The sequence below is a fragment of the Hevea brasiliensis genome, chromosome 12 (genome assembly GCF_030052815.1).
Source record: "Hevea brasiliensis isolate MT/VB/25A 57/8 chromosome 12, ASM3005281v1, whole genome shotgun sequence".
Classification (NCBI taxonomy): domain Eukaryota; kingdom Viridiplantae; phylum Streptophyta; class Magnoliopsida; order Malpighiales; family Euphorbiaceae; genus Hevea; species Hevea brasiliensis.
The window spans coordinates 11,895,122-11,916,114 of NC_079504.1; the positions used below are offsets into that span (position 1 = coordinate 11,895,122).

The following is a 20,993-nucleotide window of genomic DNA, read 5'->3' on the forward strand; positions in this document are numbered from 1 at the left end:
GTTAATTTTATATATTTTACATAAAAAAATTATTTTTATTAATAATTTATATTTTAAAAATTTAATAATTCCATTAAATATTTCAATTTTATTTTATATTAAATAAATATATAAAAATTAATTAATATTATCATAAAAAACATATATTTTATCTTTAACTAAATATTTACATAAACAATTTTGGATAATGGATATACAACATGTAAAATTCAAATATAGCCTGAACCCGTTATGAGTATTAAATTTCAAACTTGAATTCGTCCGAAACTTGATTAATTTCTTAATTAAATTAATTAATTGAATTAAATAAAAAAATTTTAAAAATATTTTATTTTATTTTATTAAAATTGATTTCTGTTCAATCCTAATTTACAATCCAATGGTTAAGCATTTTTTTTTTTTGAGGAACAATGATGAAGCATATTAATTTTTAATTTAGGTGGTTACAAGCTCAATCTTATCTCCTTCTCCTTAAAAGGTTTTAAAATTTACAGCAAGAACCAAACTTGAACTTACATTTGCAAAACTAGAAATGGAGAACTCTGATGTTTCCAACAAGTTTTGTTATTTGACACAGGAATGTTGGCCTTATAGAGGCTACAACTACAACAACCTTTTATTGTTCATTTTAATTATTTTTTCTTATCATAAAGGAGACTGACTGAGATGCTTGAAGCCATCTAGTCTACTCCTCCATTCGAATGAGACATCGAATGCCTTCTCCTTTAAGCATTAAATCAAAAGCTGTGTTGATCTCTGAGAATGGTACTGAATGAGTGATGAACTTTTCAAGTTCGATCTCCTGTCAAAAGAAACATCAATGAGTGCACAATATGTTATTTGTGTATGGTTTTATAATTTTCGATGAAGGGGAATATTGATATTAGCTATACCTTGTTCATGTACTTCTCCACAAGTAAAGGGATGTCAGTCCGGGGCTTGAAGTTCCCATAGAAAGTACCCTTGAGAGTCCTTTCTGTCAAGAAATTGAGGGGATGAGTCTTGAAGACATCATCTTTGCCAGGAAACCCCACAAGAACAGCCACCCCCCAGCCCTGCCACAAGAATTTTGGATCGTTAAACAAGGAAAATGGAACTGAGGCAACGAGATTAACAAACTATAGCCACTTAAAAAAATAAGATGTATACATCATGGACACTTTCAAATGCTGAAATCATGGCCTGAATATTTCCTGTGCATTCTATGCTTGTGTCTACACCTCCATTTGTCATTTCAACAAGTACCTGTTAAGGATATATAGATGTATATGATCACAATCGTATAACATCTTCAATGCAAAATCAGGAATTAATGTAACTAGTTTTAAGGAAAAAAGGGTTTATCCACAAACCTCTTGAACTGGCTTGTTGTGATCTTTTGGATTCACAAACTCGGTTACGCCAAACTTCTTTGCTGCAGACAAGCAAGAACTATGTATTCAATTTTCTTTCGTTCATTCTTTCCCATTTTTGCTTTTTAAGATTTGCGAGATGGTGTAAGGATCAGTTTTCGTGCATTGTACAATCTTCACACTGTGACTCCTGGATTCAACTATTTATAAAGTGCAGGAACACCAAGAAATCAATACCCTACCTTGTTCCAATCTATTAGGGTTCACATCAACGCCAATAATCCTGGAAGCCCCAGAAAACTTGGCCCCTTCAGCAGCCTAATTCTCATAGAAGCAACATAATGCGATTATTATCCTAATCATAGACATACGGAGAACAAGCGTTGCTCAAACTAAAATATAAGAGAAAGATAGGGGATGCTCACAGCAAGGCCTACAGCTCCTAATCCAAAGACAGCCACTGTTGAGCCCTTTGGAGGTTTAGCAACATTAACAGCAGCGCCAAAGCCTTGAAACAAAAACCAAAAATCTAATTTCAACTCATTACAGATACACACTGGTTTACAAGTTCTTATAATTTCTGTACCTGTGCAAAATCCGCAACTGAGAAGGAAGACTGTGTCAAGAGGAGCTGAAGGGTTGATCTTGGCTACACAGCCAGAATGAACCACAGTGTACTCACTGAAAGTGGAAGTCCCAACAAAATGGTAAATGGGCTTGCCCTTGATGGAAAATCTTGATTTTCCATCTTCAATCATCACACCTCTGTCTGGATTGACCCTGAGGAGTTCACACATATTGCTCTGTTCTGATTTGCAATGTGCACAATCCTTGCATTCCCCTGTGAATATAGGGAGGACATGATCGCCTGGTTTGAGTTCTGTCACACCCTCACCAACACTCTCCACAATCCTTGAAAAACCAGAAAAAATAACAAAATCATGTGAACATCGGTTCGGATCAAACACATGAAATTGATTCATATAAGACTAAGACTTGGCAGAGATTTACATACCCTCCAGCCTCATGACCAAAAATTCTAGGAAACAAAGGACTCTGTCCCTGCCAGGGCAGATAAACAATTTGCAGGATCAGTTAAATTTTTGTTTTGATCATCGGATCAGTTAAATTTGTGTATAATAATTTATCACAATTTGACAGAGAATTAAATTTGTGTTTGGTTTCTTACCTTGGCCTCCCAGAAGTAGATGTCAGAGTGGCAAATAGCTGTATAAAGGATCTTGATGCGGACCTCCATGGCCTGTGGGGGTGCCACCTCTACTTCTTCTATCACCAGTGGCTTCCCTGCTTCCCATGAAACAGCAGCTACACAAACAAATTAGACAAAGATATTAATATACATAGACGAGAGTATATGGAAGTGATCATATGGTATTTTAATTTGGTTTTACCTTTGCAAAGTATAATCTGATTAGCAGAACTTGCCATATTTCTTCTTTCAATTCTTATCCGTTCTAATGACAATAAAAAGGCACTGCCTTGCTCTCTATCAGAGGTCTGCAACTGGTCTTATCTTAAAAGTGGGGTCTTATCTTAAAAGTGGGTTATGATCCTACTTATGGGATCATGCCCCATTTTTTCCTTTCAATTAACTTTTAAATAGTAGTTTAATAGTTAGTTAAAATGTGTTTAAAAGAAAATTAATGTGTCAAAATAACCATCGATACATCATTGAGTATTATGATTATTAAAATGAGAATAATGTTAGATATTTTTCAAAATTATTAGAATAATATAATTTTTATTTAAGAAAAAAATAATTTTAAAATAATTAAATAAGCCATAACTAAGTAAAAAAAAGTACCTTACCATTAAGAACCTGATGGTTAACTTGATGAGATAGTCTTATCTCATCTTAGTTTAACTCCTCGTACCAGTATGATGGCTATATATTGTCTTCGCTTGAAATTGCAATAAGAGAAGATGGCGGGTTGTCCAATGATTTATTTCGTTGGGTGTCACAGTGGGTTCAGTGGTATATTCCTTCCTATAAAACTGGGTTAAATTGAGGACGACAACCAGTGACTCCGGACCTCACACTTAAAGTAACTATGAATATCATACTCGGAGAGCCCTTATTTTTACAATTAAAAAAAAAAAGAATACCTTACTTATAATTTTGGATTGATTTAGAGTTTTATTTTAATTTATAAGTTAAATTAAATACTAATTTACTTATAATTTTTTACTTTTTATTGATTTATAATTTTTTACATTTTATTTATTTATAAGCTAAATCAAATACTCTCTAAATTTATCTTTTTTTTTTTTCTCGTTTCCATAACGAAACTGAAATGTAAATTTATTACCCATTATATTCAATATAAAAAATTACTAAAACACTTCAACGCACGTCTATTTTTTAAAACTTTTGCAGTTAACAATAAACATTTTCATTTGTAAGTTCTAATCATTATGAACATTTTTGTTCTAGAGTTTTCATGATTATTGTCGTTTTTTTCTCTCATTGACCACCCCTTAGTCTTTGACTAATGGTTAAATTAATAAAAATAAACATATAAATCAAATAGTTAATGGACTAAATTATGTATTTTAAAAAATATTATACATAATCAAATACCTATTTTATAATATAAAAAATTTTAAATAGAAAATTAATAATATATTTTTTTAAAAATTTAATATAAATAAAAACAATTCCCTATTTAACTTGTTTTATCTATTTTAAATGATTTTTGTTAAATTTTTTAAACTTCAAAAATTAGTTCTATTTATCTATATGAAACTGCTCAATGTTATTTTTATTAATTAATAATATTATTTTTACTCAAAATGTTTTAGATATTTCTATTATTCATATCTATCATCAAAGGGTGTTAATCAATAATGTCAATCTAATAGATCTCCCTTTAATCGGTATCAACATGTCTTTCATACTTTATCACCGATTATTCTTCTTTTTATTACTATTTTTTTATAATTGACTAACTAATATTCGAACTTAAATCCTCACAACTCTAAATTGACTCTAATTTCATTAAGCTAGAATCTTCTTCTTATTATTATATGCTAAAACTTTTTGTGATTATTAATAATATATATTTTAATTATAAATATTAATACGATAAAATAATAAAAATAATCACTGTTCATAGAATAAGAAATATGAAAAACAGTTGCAATATGATAATTTTTTGATATAAAAATATATAATTACTTTTAAATCATATGCAAAATAATAGATTTAGTGTCACACGTATTAAGCAACAACTTTTAATATGTTATATTAAACATTTTCTTCAAACAATGTTCACAATAATTAAAAAAGAAAATTTCAAAAATTCAAAAAAAAAAAAAAGACGCAATGAACATTTTATATAATAAATTTTTTTGAAAAATTCAAAATTTCCTGAAAAAGAAAAAAAAATCTAGATATAGACAGAGTGAATTTTTCTTAATTATGTGATTTAGATTTTTAAATTTTTAATTAATAAAAATAAATATTAATATTAATTTTTAAACTTAAAAATTTCAATTACTCTAATTAAAATGAAAAAAGAAATTAAAATTTTCAAAAAAGGAAAAATAGAATGCTAAATAAAAAAAAGTCTTTTTCTCTGTTTTAGTCTTAATATATATATATATATATATATATATATATATATATATATATATATATATATATATATATATATATATAAAAAGAAAGAAAGAAAGAAAGGATTAACAAAAAGAAAGCATGCAATTCAATTTACAAAATAGCCACAGAAAATAATGTGGCAATTATTGTCGTAAATTGTATTTTTATCCATTATAATTTATGTATGGTAACTGGTATGGCATAATGCGTAATATAATATTATATTGCATATTTGATTATTTTATTTAATAATATTAAAAAATTTTAATACAATAAAATGACAATTATATAATATAATCAATTTCACTTGAAATTATATACAAAAATAGATATAATTATAATTATACTTATTTTAATTTTTTTATTTATTGTTCATACCACCACCTTTATTGCCACCACCGCTATTGCCACCATCATCTAGCCATTGTTACTACCATCACTCTTCTCATCCTGTTACCACTATTTGAGCATTGTTGTCACCGCCAGTACTATCACCACTATTTTGCTATCGCCATTATCATTACCACATAACTATCACTACTTAGTAGTGATGGTGAAAATATTAATAAATTTGAATTAAAATAATATTATATATTAAAATTTTATTACTAATTTATTACATTCCATCAACACATATATAAAAATAAACATGAGATTATAATAATAATTACATTACATTTTTGTTTTTCCAAACAAAGTAATATAATGCTTAATACGTTGCATTATATTACAATTTTAATTTCATTACATAGTTGATCACAATCCATTATACTACTGTGAGAGTTAGGGGTGTCGTAAGGCGTGAGGTGAAATATCATCCACTAGAATTATATAAAATGCACCAAGTAATATCCAGAAAAAATGGTGGAGTCACAATGGTCTCACTTAAGTACCACATCTTTATACAATATTTTCTAGATATGCACTTCATACAATCCTAATAGAATCAAATCACTAGTAAATATCGTATTCCCATAACATTACCACAGTACTAAAGATTTATGCCACGAAGGCATAGATAGACATGAGTCACTACTCGGGTAATAACCGGGACATTCAGTATTTATTCTGAGGGTCATGGATGGCAACTTACTCTTTGCAGAGTTTTCACAACCATTATTACAATAGTCCAATGTCTAGATTCGGAATAGTGGGTATGTAAGGGGAAGGTGTTAGGCATCCCTTACCTCTGGTTTAATCTCGTTAATTCGAGTGTCAGTCCTATACTAATATTTCTAGAAGTCTTGTTTATTATTATTTTATTAAACTTTATCCTAAAAATGCAATTCTAATCCTATACAAGCAAGTAATTCACAAAAGGGTTATTGTTTACAAACAATTTTCATGCACAAGTAATTCCTATCTATAGGGTTGTCAATTATTTAAATGATATTTACCAGATGACTAAAATTAATTTATTATTGAGAATTTAATTTATAAATAAATTCAATTAATCTAATTATTTAATTTTTCACCATGTTATCCTAAGGATAATTAAACTATATTAATTATGTACATGTGTAATTTATTATAATATCACATAAGGCCCAAACAATCACAACCTATTAAAGATTTCTAACATGTAAATTTATTTTACAATTACCAAGTATTAAATTATATTTATTTTATATGTCAATGTTAGTTGAATTTATAAACAAGATTAATTTTAATTTACAAAGTATTTATTTAAATTAATTACATGCAAAAGTCAATTAAATTAAAAACAAAATTAATTTTAATTTACCAAATAAAAATCATATTATTACTATAATTTCATGCCAATAGTTATTCTAGAAATTTAGGATTACTTACTTGTTAGTAATTGCAGTTGCCATTGGGGCAAGCTACCCTTAAAAAATGATATTCTCTTCTAGTATGGCAATGATATCCCTGACTTACTCTCGTTTAGCTCCATGTAAACTCCACGCAAATACCCTCTTTGGTACTTACCTTAGGACTACTTACCAATTTTGTTTGTAATAAAAAAATAAAGAAATTAAAGATAATAAGAAAATACAAATAACAATTCATATTGAATTCTAACTTTAGTCTTCTAAAGGGGTTAAAATTTCTAATCAGTTACAACTACCTAATAGTCTAAGTCTTCTAACCTGAGCCAAACACTTCATAACACCTATTGAATTAAAAGAATACTGAATATGTCAAATATCAATTAAAACCTAAGAACACACATAAGAACTTGCATAAACATAAAATTTTCAGATTTTGGTAGATTGACAATAATAAGAAATCTGATTTTTGAAAAATAATTAGACTACCTAAAAGTCATGAAAAAATTACAGAAGATAGCCAACACATCATATAAGATCATAAAATTTAAAAATCAAACAAAATCCTAGCCGAATGGTCTACACAAATCGTAATTTTTTTCAATGACATAATCGCACTACTTTTTGTTAAAATTCATAATTCATCGACCACAATAGATATGAATGCAAAACCAATCGGAAAAAATTCATAAAATTCTGAAATTAATTTTAGATGATAGGTTCACACAAAAATATTAAGAAACAAGGGAGATATGAGCGTCAAAAGTCAGGTATGCTACAAATCGGGTTTTGCAGGAACCCTAATTTCAAATATTCATAACTTATAAAATACAAAAACTGTTTCAATGATTCTTGAGTCTAAAATTAATAAATTTTCGTGACGAATATGAATATAATTTTACTAAAATTTTTAAATTTTCGGAACATAACACAAAATAATAAAAACATGAGAGACAGAAAACTGAATATATGCAGAGTTGTGTATCCCCTCAAATGAAAAATGATTACATGATCCACATGAAAATGCAAGATAAATTCAAAGACAAAAAACATAGAATTAAATATTATGTGGCATGAATCTTGAAAAGAAAATAACAAAAATCAACCTTCAAGAAAATTTGGGTGAAAATCTTCTTGAAGACAAGAAAAGAAACAAGGAAGAACTAAAAGAGTTTTAAATATCTCTAAATTTCTTATAGCTCTAAAATATTTCTAAATAGCTCTAAATTTTTTGAATATTTCTAAATCTCTTTTTTTTTTCTTGCTTTCTTCCTCATTTTTTTCTTCTCCTCTTTCTTTTTTTTTCTCAGTAGGGTATGTATAGAGTTTTGGGAGAGAGGTGTGATAGGGTTTGGAGTCCTAGGGTAATAAGGTTCAGATAACTTAAACAACTGGAGTTGTAGAATTTGGGTGAGATTAGGGTATGGGTGTGGTGTTTAAACTAATAAGAAGAGAGGGAAAAGAGGGCAGCACCAATAGGGAGAGAGGAAGAGGTGTGGTAGGGTTTGGAGTCCTAGTGTGATAAAATTCAGATAACTTAAATAATTAGGATTGAGGAATTTGAATGAGATTGGGATATGAGGGAGATATTTTAACCAATAGGAAGAGAGGGAAGGGGGCAGCACCAATTAGGGGTGTAATAAGTTGTATATGATCGCGTTCGCAAAACATCTTCAATACAAAAGCAGGAATTAATGTAATAAGTTTAAGCGAAAAAGGGTTCACAAACAAACCTCTTGAACTGGCTTGTTGTGATCTTTTGGATTCACAAACTCGGTTACACCAAACTTCTTTGCTGCAGACAAGCAGGAACTATGCATTCAATTTTCATTCATTCAATTATTTGCGCTGCGAGTCTACGACTCCGGGATTCAACTATTTATATTTTATAAAGAGCAGAAACACCAAGAAATCAATACGTTACCTTGCTCAAATTTATTTGGGTTCACGTCAACGCCAATAATCCTGGAAGCCCCAGAAAACCTTGCCCCTTCAGCAGCCTAGTTCTCATAGAAGCAACATAATGTGGATTATTATCATAATCATGGACATGAGCATAACAAGAGTCGCTTAAACTAAATATAAGAGAAAGATAGGGGATGCTCACAGCAAGGCCTACAGCTCCTAATCCAAACACAGCAACTGTGGAGCCCTTTGGAGGTTTAGCAACATTAACAGTAGCGCCAAATCCTTGAAACAAAAAACCCAAAATTTAACTCATTAGAAACAACAGATACACTCTGGTATACAAGGTCTTATAATTTATTCACCTGTGCAAAATCCGCAACTGAGAACAAAGACTGTGTCAAGAGGAGCTGAAGGGTTGATCTTGGCTACACAACCAGAATGAACCACAGTATACTCGCTGAAAGTGGAAGTCCCAAGAAAATGGTAAATGGGCTGGCCCTTGATGGAAAATCTTGATTTTCCATCTTCAATCATCACACCTCTTTCTGTATTAATCCTGAGGAGTTCACACATATTGCTCTGTTCTGATTTGCAGTGTGCACAAGCCCTGCATTCCCCGGTGAATATAGGGAGGACATGATCGCCTGGTTTGAGTTCTGTCACTCCCTCACCAACACTCTCCACAATCCTTGAAAAATGAAAAAAAAAATGAAAAAAAAAAACAAAATCATGTGAGCATGGGCTCGGATCAAACAGATGAAATAAACTCAGATAAGATTAAGATAGACTTGGCAGAGATGTACATACCCTCCAGCCTCGTGACCAAAAATTCTAGGAAACAAAGGGCTCTGACCCTGCCATGGCATAAAACAATTTGCAGGATCAATTACATTTGTGCATAATCATTTGTCACAATTCGACAGAGTTAAATTTGTGTTTGATTTCTTACCTTGGCCTCCCAGAAGTAGACATCAGTGTGGCAAAGAGCTGTATAAAGGATCTTGATACGGACCTCCATGGCCTGTGGGGGTGCCACCACCACTTCTTCTATAACCAGTGGCTTCCCTGCTTCCCATGAAACAGCAGCTACAGAAACAAAATAGACAAAGATATTAATATAAACAGACAAGCGTGTATTGGTGGGATCATAACTAAGTTATGATCTTTTAGTTTGGTCTTACCTTTGCAATGTATAATCTGATTAGCAGTACTTGCCATATTTCTTTCTTTCAATTGTTCTATGTTCTAGTGACAATCAAGAGTCGCAGCCTTACACTCTTGCAGAGTTCTACAACGGTTCTTATCTTTGAAGTGGTTTATGATAATCTACTTGCTGGATGGTGTGCTATTCACGGCCCATTATCAATAGATACCTCACGGATCTTTTTTTTTTTTTTTAATTATTTTTTATTTTAATACTATGATCTAGATAGCTAATATACTAGAACTGTCGTATATACAATTTTTTCTTTCTTTTGACAAATCAAATTAAATTTAATTTTTATATATACAATTTTTTCTTTCTTTTAACAAATCAAATTAAATTTAATTTTTAATTATTTTTTTTGAACTTAGAGGAAAGCAAATCATCTATATTAAAATCATCAAATAAAAATTTTCACTCATCATATTAAGTTGATGTTTTCGATTTGATTGGAAGCAGATCAATTATGTCAAAATTGGGAATTGACACTCACACAAAAAAATCATGTATAATCTAAATATCAAAATAAAAGTCTAATTAACAAGATAAAGACAAGTCTTACAGATTTTGTTGATGATGATATAACAACGGCTGTCCTGTCCCTGCACACAATTGTCTACAAGACTTTTCAAATGAATTTTCAAAGATAGATGATGAAAATTTAAAACTGTCATTGCTATTCATAATCCACTTTGTGCATACAAATTGGACTAATGACAGTAGGGGTGTGCAGTTTTCGGTTTTAAGTTTTAAATTTTAATCGTGTTCGGTTTATAATTTTGATAATTTCGTTATTTTCATAAAAATCAAAAACTATTAATATATAGAAAATAAAAATCGAATAAATCAAAGAAAACCGAACGAATCTAAAGATTTTTGAGTTTTGATTTCCAATTTTTTTGTTTTTATGTTTTTATTATTTAGATTTAATGTTAAAAATATGAAATTTTATAAATTTCGTTTGATCGGTTTAAAATCTTCGATTTTCGGTTTTCCCATTCTTAACCTTAGCTTCTCCTTTTTCCCTTTTATTATTCAATACTCAGTATATTCAAAGTTTGGCCAAGAAATTCCTGCTACATATAAAACAACATCATTTATTTATTTATTTATTTATTTATTTTTAACCCAAATTTCCAGTGTAGCTATACATTAGAGGGTATTTTGTGGTTTTGTGTTAATTAGAGGGTGATTTAGTCTTTTCAGATGAGTTTTGGGCTATGTAAAATAGTTGGGCCTGTTTTCATCTAAGGCCTTTTCCCTTATATTAAATTGGATCGTTTCATTAATACTAGTGATAGCATTAATGCTGGAAATAATAATCAGAAGTAGAATTTTATTCATATTAAAATTTTAATAAAAATATTTAATTAATAATATATATTATCATAATATTGTTAACTTTATTATATTTTTAATAATATATTAAAAGAAAATTAACAATATTATAGGTTAATGTCTTTTTTTATTTTTTTTAATTAGTATTAAAATTCAATTAATATATATATATATATATATATATATATATATATATATATATATATATATATATATATATATATATATATATATATATATTAAGCGAAAATTAAGAATGTTTTATTTTAGTATTAATTTTTATACAAATATAAATATTATTTTTTATAATACTAGCTATAAACATAAATTATATTATTTTTTTAATTATACATGAGTACATAAAAATTTATCGTACACATGTACGTATTAAAAAAAAAGAGTATTCTTAATAATGAGTGCTGTCTTAGTGTCTTTCACTAAACCAAAATTAGGATATATTTGCAAATTTAATTTGAAAAAGTAATATGATACAAAATTTATCATAAATAACCATGAATCAAATTAATAATAATAATAATAATAATAATAATAACATTGAGCAGTGAAATCTAATATATTATTTTGTGAATTGGGAATACTTGCAAGTCCGAGGTGCCACCTCCACTTCTTCTATCACCAGTGGCTTCCCATGAGACAGCAAAATAGACAGAGATATTAACATGAAAAGACTAAGAGAGAATATGTGTGGGATGATAATTAGGTTGTGATCTTTTAATCTTCAATTTATAATCTGATTACTTAGCTGTAATTGCCATATTTCTTTCCTTGCAGTGACAACCATAAGGCACAGCCCTTATACTCTTAGCAGAGTTCTACAACAGTTTTTTATCTTTGAAGTGGGATATGGTCCCGTATTCCCATTTGGTGGATGGGGACCTTGGGGTGCTGCTATCTGTCGATGGGCCATAATCAATATACTCCTCATGCCTCTCTGATTTTTTATTTATTTTTTTCTCTGAGGAAAAAAGCTAATATATACTATAAGAAAATATGTTGTTAGCGATATTAATAATTGAAGTAACAAGATAGAGACTAGTGATATAACAATTGCTGTCCCTACGCACAGTTGACTACTATACTTTTCAAATGAAATTTGATGAAAATTCGAAACTGTCATTGTTATCCATTCTCTAATTTGTGCATACAAATTGGACTAATAACAGTTTAAACCTCAGCTTGCCCATTTTTCCATGTATTAGTCAATACTCAAGTCTATTCAAATTTTGGCCAAGAAATCCCAGCTGTTAAGTAAAAATTGAAAATGGACTTGATGCTCATGGCCTTGATCGGATTTCTTGGGTGTTGGAATTTTTACTTAGTATGTATTTGGTAAAAAATTAAAAAATTAAAAAGTAAGCATAAATTATTTGATAAAATGTTTAAAAAAATTAATTGTTATTTTCGTAAGTTTGAACCTTTAAAAAAAGTATCAATATTAACATTTAACTGCTTAAAAAAATATAACTATCAACAAAATGAAAAATTAATCTTTATGTAATAATTATTCTTATTAATCTTACACTATACGCTCAAATTTTAATAATTTAAAATGATAATTATTAATTTAATCTGTTCAAAGTTAACATTTAACTCCTCAAGATATATATATATATTAATAAGTTAAAAAGTTAATCCAATCTCCAAATTATAAGAATAATAATAATTTTTTATTAATCTCATACTAAATATTCCCTTATAATAAAAATTAGCAGAAACATTTAGTTATTTATTGTTATAGATTTTCCAAATTGAGACCTATTATTTTTACCCCTTCGTCTGTTATTTGATTTGGTTTCCGTCTACACAAGCATAAAATGTTATGGTAAATAACTAATTATGCATAAATTAAATTAATTTTAACTTTTTAATTATTATTTCGTTAAAAGAAAAAAAAAAGAAAAAAAAAAATAATTAGAATTAATTTTAATTTTTAATTTTAATATATATATATATAAAATTTATTTTATATATATATATATATATATATATTATATAAAAATTATATATATATAACTAGAAACCCTTAATTAATAATAATATATATTATTATATATATATAATATTTATTTTATATATTATATAAAAATAGTACAATTTTTTATTGCTGTTGCCCACCACTGCTGCTTCTTTTTCTACTGTGCCTGTTGCGCCTGCTTTGCATTGCATTTAGATGATCCAAAATTTTTTTTTTAAAAAAAAAATTTTAATAAAAAAAAAATTTAAATAAAATAAAAATATTATTTTAAATTTTATATTTTTAAATTTTTTTATATTTTTTTTAATTTTAAATTATTTTTTAATAATTTTTAATTAATATATTTAAAAAATAAATTTTTTCAACGATACCAAACAGATATTAAATCTTCAATGCTGCGGTGCTTCGGTTTTCTTTTGATTTTCTTGGCTGTAAAAGAAATTAATAAATGGGTTAGTTGGTAAGATTTATTTTACTTGAATTTTCCTTAAATCACAGCTTTAGTTGGTAAGATTTGTTCCGCTTGAATTTTCCTCAGATCACTTCTTTATCGCAATTCGCTTAATCGTTGTGTGATTAATAAGCCATTAATTGGTATTTTAACCATTCTAGTTTTTTTTATTAAATTATAAATATTATATTTAATTATTTAAATTATAATATAATTTTAGTTAATTTTATAAATAAAAATGTGTATTAATTTAAAATTATTGTATTTTTTATTTGATCATATTTTATAAAATTTATGTGTTAAATGTAATTTAATAAAAAATGATATAATAATATGTTTTAAAAATATAAATGGATGAAGATGTATAAAAATTAAAATAAATTAGTAAAAAATAAAAGTTAGCTTATTGAATTAAATTTATTTAAGTTTTTATTATTTTGCTTTTTTTAAAAAAATTAAGTTTGATTTGTCTATGTTATTTTTTTATAATTTAAAATAATATTAATTTACATAATGAGATTTAGATTAATGTGAAAAAAATTATTTATAAATTAAAAAATAAAATAATTTTTAAAATTTATTTCATATTTTAGTGCATTATCATTATAAAATTTTATTTTCATTATATTTGTATTTTGAAATTTTATATTATCATATTGTTTGATACAAATAATTTTAAAACTTATTTAATATATTATTTAATACATTTAGTAAGTATTTTTATTTTTTAAATTATAGATTATATAATATATATTATAAATACATTATAGACTAAAATATAAATTTTACCATATATTTTTAACCAATTCATATTAATTATACAATTAATGCTCTCAAGTAGTCAAATTTTTTTTCTTCTTTTCCTTTTTATATCTTCCTCTCGATTTTATTATTTTAAAAATTTAAAACATAACCACTTAAAATTAACATTGAGAGGAATATAATTTTTCATATAAATATATGTAGAAATATAATTATACTTTCTTATAACCTTATTATAAAAATCAATAACTGTTGACCCGTGTAGCTCAAAATGGGCATTGATTTTGATAATAACAAAACTCAAAGGGAATCTATCTAACCCAACTTTAAAGTGATGTGTAGATTCTTTATCTTATTGCTAAAGAACCTTTGAAGTTACATCTAAAGAGAAATGATACTCAAAGACATCTCAAGACAAATCTAAAATGAGAAAAAGAACAAGACTATGGAAACCAAGACTCAAAGAAAATGTATGAAAGGAATAGTATTAGAGATTGAGTCTTAGGTCTTTTGTGAAAAGAATGGATGAGAATTTAGTCATATGGGGCTCAAAAATGAAATTTTATTTTCTGATTACTTTTTCTCATCATGACCTTGGATACTACTATTGAAATATTTTTTTTTAAGGTCTAAATCATTTTACATTGCAAGTTGAGACATGCAGCTGTTGACTTAGTTTGCTAACTGGTTTGCTAGATTTTTAAGTTTGCTAATGAGTTTGCAAAAAACGTTAGTTTACTAACCAGTTTACTGACTGCTCCTAAAATTTCATTAGTTTACTAATTTATCAGAGCTGCTCAACTTCGCACAAAAGGACAAAATAACGGCTATTTTGTCCTGGGTAGTGTGTATAACGTTCCAAAAGGGTTTCAAACGGTCTAAAATGATTTGGGACTATAAATACACATTCTTTACTTCATTTACACTTGATGAAAGCTTACATTTGAACTCCAACTTTGATTTTTCATTTATTGCTTTCATTCAAGAGCTTTAAAGATTTTAAGCTACCATTGGCAAATCAACTCATCTTTTCTTTATAGTTTGATTTGTATTGAGTAAGAGTGAGTGTTACAATATTGAATTGCATTTAAGAGAGGTTGTACAAGCACCTATTGAAGCTTGAGAGAGAAAGTGCTTGTGATAGCACTTGTAAAGGTTTCAAGCTACCATGGTGAAAGCTTGGTGTTGAAAAGTTGTAAAGGGCTTTTGGTCTCTTGCCTTCAAAAGAGCAAATAGTGGAGACAAGACTCAAAGAGGGTTCTTCGAGAGAGTGGATGTAGGCTAGTTAAGCCGAACCACTATAAAAATAATTGTGTTTGATCTCTTTAACCTTGAACTCCTTACTCTTGTGCAATTTAAATTTTTCTTGTTATACATGATATTGAATGTTGGTCAAATAGATTGAATTGACAAACTTGATAATATATTGAGTGACATGAGAAATTAGTTGTATATTGTATGATGCATGTTTTGTTAGATATTGCCATATACATTGATTGAGGCTTGAATTGCAACTTAGGAACTTATTGTTGAAACACATATCACTATCATTTTGTATAGAAAAGCATCTAGTTGAACAAAGCCACAATTTTTCATTAGGCTACAAGCAAGGGTCGAAAAATTGTTAAAGTCCAATTCACCCCCCTCTTGGACTATTTTGGGATAACAATAACTTAACTAAGATTGACTAATAAATTAAAAATAAAAAATATGTTCATGCACATAAGGATGTTAACGAATTATAATTAATTTATATTTAAACTAAATAGGCTCAAGAAAATTAAATTCTTATACAATCACATGTAAAATGTAAATTTTTATGTAAAAATTATAGTAATCATCCTAAAGATCATATGATGTAAATATTAAACATATTAAAAAAAAATCAATCTACTTAGCCTATATAAATATCTTTGACTATGTAAGAATATTGGTTTCATTTGATGTTGGTAATGATAATATTCTTGTGATCACATTTGTATATAACTGCTTTTATAAAAATGATACATTTGATTTACAAAAACTTAAAAATGTAAAAAACTTATGAATAAATTTTGCCTAATACAGAAAAAAGACACAAAATTGTAATGAAGAATGAAAAAAAAATCATATTATAAGTCAAAGTTAATCAAGCTTAAATTTTATTGTATGAAAATAAATTGTGTAAATGTAAAAGCTATCCATTTCTTATATTTAAAAAAAATAGCTACAAATTTATAACAAATAAAATATATGTCATTGAATAGGATTATAATTTTATATCTATTAATATAAATATAAATTTTTTATTTAATTAAATAGTTAATTTTTAATAATAATAGTAATTTTATAATTTAATATTATAAATTTGTAAATATTTAAAATAATTAAAAAAATAAATTAGTATAAATGAGATTTTGTTTATTAATTTTATTGTAATAGATTAAATAATTTTAATGAATTAATACTACTTATGGAATTAAGAACATAAAGTTAAGTAAGATTTTTAAATATAAGTATAATTACTATTAAAATAATATTAAAATTTTAATTAATATTAATTATGGTAATATTAAAAATTAAAATTATTTATAAATTTAATAACGGATAAGTCATTAATAAAAATTGTTAGTAACAAATTTATATTAATAGATTTTCATTACTTAAAATATTAACAATAAATATTTTCTTGTTAAACATTATTAATGATGAATTTACATAAAATAGCTTATCACTATTGAAGGTAGTAGCACCGAACAAGTCATCACTAAAAATTATTTGCGACGACATCATATAAAATAGCCTCTCATTGCTAAAAGTATTAGAAACAGATACATTGTTATTAAAAATAATTAACGATAAATTTTTTACTAATATATATTATTAGTGATAAATACATACAATTGTCGCTATAGATATATTTTTATTGATATTTTAATAAATAATATAAATTATGAAAGATATCATTGGCAATATCAGTTTCTCCCTTCATATATTTATATATATTTTATATATTATAGATATAAGGCTCTGCATCTAATATATATGAAAACTAAATACATAAAATCTATTAACTAAAATTTGATACTTGTATTAACCATTAATTAATATTTGATATATTTAAAAAATAATATCAATTTTTAAAATATAAAATACTTAAAATTTACAAATTTTGAAATATTTAAAATTTAATTTTAGTTTATCTCTTTTATTTTATTAATGTATATAAAATATTTAAAATTTAAAAATATAAAATATTGTAAATTTTAATGATAGACTTATCCTATTGAATTTATTATATTATATTACTAAGCAAATCATTTATCTTTAAAAAGTAAAATTATTATTTTATAAATATTAGTAACGAATACACCATATTTAAAGTTTTAAAGATTGACTTGTGTTTTAGTATTTCAATTATTAGGCCATGTGTAATTTTAGTTACATTTATTAACTAAAAATAAGAATTGTATCCACTATTAATTAATACTCGGTATAATTAAAAAAATTATTTAAAAAATATATAACATTCGAAATTTAAAAATATAAAAATTAAAAAATATCATTTTAACTTATCTTCTATTTTTATTATAGTGCATATAGAATATTTAAAAATTAAAAAATATAAAATAAAATTTCATTTTAAAAGTAAAATTAGTGTTATTAGATAAGGCATAATAGAGATTCATTTTAATTTATTTTTTTAATTATAAATTTAATTATTGATATAATTAGATAATGTTTCACTAACTTTATCTTAATAATATATATTAATTTAGTAATATTTTGATCAAATCGAAATAACCAAATTAAAATTTTGAATTGATGTTTTCTTTATTATGTAACTTTAGTTCGATTCAATTAATTTTTTTTATCAAAATCAATCCAAATCAATTAAACCAAAATTTAAAAAAAAATCAAAATTAACTATAATTAATTACCAAATAAAAGATATTGATTCAAAGTTTTAATTTGATTGATTATTTCAGTTTATAATAAATACTGCAAAATGAATATATTGGCTTATAAATTAATATAATAACTGAATTTTTTTTATCTATATATAAAAAAATAAATAATTTAATTAATTAAAATTCACTTGATTTAAATTAAATAAAAAATTAAAAAAATTAAATTATTGTCGCGCAACGAAGGAGGCGATGACTAGTTTATTGTTGATGAACATGAAAGCATTAATAATCCTAATGATTAGAAAAGAAATAGAGGGATGGAATGAAATCTCCAAGCAATAAAGGGATGGAATGAAATCTCCAACGATGAAACACACGATGGCAGACCACCCAAAAGAAATCTAGGAGCAAAAAATTCTTACTTTAGGAGGAACATCAAGTTTCCTAGTCAAGTTCAATAGAAAGAAGTAGAGGGATGGAATGAAGAGGATGGGTTCCTATCTAACATAGAAAGGGCAATATGATATCCAGATCTAACAATATGCTCTCATTTCCGAACACGAGGCCAATAAAGCCGACCAATTGGACAAATCCCACTCAAAGGAATATGTAAAATAGATTCCTGATCATCTTGAGAGAAACATTGTCGAACTAAATTCACATTCCAATTCATAGATTGGCATCAATGAACTTTGAGACCCTCGCATTTGGACCCAAACCCCGCCTTGCCAATGGTCTCCCAACTGCAGAATCCGAAATCCATTTATTAACCCAAACATTAATTGATTCCCCATTACCCACACACCAGCGCAAGCCATGTCCTTGAGGCCAGCCAAACTACACCAAATATAACTAGGATTATGACTTATCATTGCCTTCAAGAAAGAACACAGGAAAATACTTTGCCTTAAAAATCCAGGCACAAAGAGAATTATGATTTTATCTCTGTTCAGTAGCCGTTAACTGTTGAGTAATTCTTAACATAAATACTATGCTGTCAACGAATAAATGTCACCTTAAAAATTGTTGTCAAATAGGGTTTCATAAAATTTTACATCCCTATTTAGTTAACAAAACCAAATTAAAAAAAATGAAGATTTCTAATGCCTAAACCACCCTTTCTTAGAGAATTCAACTCCTTACATGAAAACCAATGCATCTTTCAAGAGCTATTATTTTTCCTTGTATTAGTCAATACTGGGTATACTCAAATTTTGGCCAACAAAAGCCTAGTATTAAGTAATACTTGAAAATGGATTAAGGTACCTAAATTTGAATCCGATAATGTATATAATACTTGAATTGTTCTGAATCTGATTATTTTTTTTTTACTATCTATAATTCTTCCAAACCCATTTATCATTCCACGCATGGCATTCGAACTTTTTTATATATTTTTGTTGAAATTTTAATCATATAGGATAAAAAACTATAGCAAAAAAATTTAAAATTTTAAAATAATTCAATAAAAATAATATTATAATTTCATTTTATACATTAATTTGATAAATAAATCATAAAAGAAATTTATAAATAAAATTAACAATAAATAAAATAAACAATATTAACACAATTATAAATTAAACATAATGAATTAAGGCATCCGTTACCTGTTACCCTCTTAGTTAAAAGAGTTCAGATAATGAGAATATAGAGTATTAAAGCCAAACCCAACTAATCAATTTAAAATTATTTAAATTTATTCTATTAGAATTCGGATAAATTGAGTGTTCAGAAAAATACTCTCAACTACCGAGTGTAGATTTGAGATTTGATGCTCGTAGTGTTGAACTGAATTCTTGGGTGTTGGAATTATCACTTATAATAAAGAAGCAAAGCATTTAGCTAATTTACATATTATCCAGATGAAGACTTTTTTACCCTTTCTATTATTTGATTTGGTTTCCATGTACACAATAGTATGAGATGTTATGGTAATTATGCATAAATTAAATCTCATTCTTTAACGTAAGTCTAGGGGAAAAATCAAATTCATTAATATGAATTTTAAATATTTAGTTGTTGAATTATTATGCAGAATTTCATCATATATATATATATATATATATATTCAGAAAATTCCTCTATACTGCTAGAATTCATTAGTTTTAATTTTCTGCTATATTATTACCATTATAGGGAACTAGTAGGATGATTACCACCCTAGTAAAAGGTGGCTGTTGCCCACTTGCAGCTGCCTCAACGAGAAATTATAATATGAATAGTTTATTCAACTCAACTCAACTCAACTAAGCCTTTATCCCAAAAATTTGGGGTCGGCTATATGGATTCGCTTTTTCCACTCTGAACGATTTTGGGTTAAATCCTCAGAAATGTGTAATGCTTCTAAGTTATGCTGTACTACTCTCCTCCAAGTCAATTTAGGTCTACCCCTTTTTTACTTTCTATCCTCTATCCTAAAGTGCTCTACTTGTCTAATCGAGCCTCACATGACCAAACCACCTCAATCTCCCTTCTCTCAACTTATCTTCAATTGGCACCACTCCTACCTTTTCTCTAATACTTTCATTACGGACTTTATCTAGTCTAGTATGACCACTCATCCACCTTAACAATAATTAAATTTTAATGGATTTCATAAAAAGACGTGTGAAGCGAAAATCTCGCGTCGCTTGAATATCTGACATCTCCAAAGCATATGACCCATTGTAGTTCTCCA

At 26.7% G+C, this 20,993-nt stretch overlaps 1 protein-coding gene across 6 annotated transcripts; it reads right to left on the bottom strand.

Annotated features, from left to right (window-relative positions):
* Positions 1-443: 443 nt before the first annotated feature.
* On the bottom strand, positions 444-10,016 carry LOC110651205 (alcohol dehydrogenase 2-like). 6 transcript variants are annotated; one of them, XM_058131132.1, is made up of 10 exons: positions 9,854-10,016; positions 9,622-9,758; positions 9,480-9,526; positions 9,035-9,360; positions 8,884-8,954; positions 8,689-8,764; positions 8,498-8,559; positions 1,150-1,245; positions 894-1,055; positions 444-802 (listed from the first exon to the last, which is right to left on the bottom strand). In XM_058131132.1, the coding sequence occupies exons 1-10, from the start codon at positions 9,888-9,890 to the stop codon at positions 686-688; spliced, it is 1,131 nt and encodes a 376-aa protein (XP_057987115.1). In that variant the 5' UTR covers positions 9,891-10,016; the 3' UTR covers positions 444-685. The 6 variants fall into 6 exon arrangements, with proteins under 6 accessions (XP_057987115.1, XP_057987114.1, XP_057987112.1 ...); XM_058131131.1 differs by having other exon boundaries at positions 8,872-8,954; XM_058131129.1 differs by lacking the exons at positions 8,498-8,559; positions 8,689-8,764; positions 8,884-8,954; ... (1 more) ...; positions 9,480-9,526; positions 9,622-9,758 and adding exons at positions 1,353-1,414; positions 1,595-1,670; positions 1,778-1,881; ... (1 more) ...; positions 2,368-2,414; positions 2,542-2,678 and having other exon boundaries at positions 9,854-9,982.
* Positions 10,017-20,993: the final 10,977 nt, after the last annotated feature.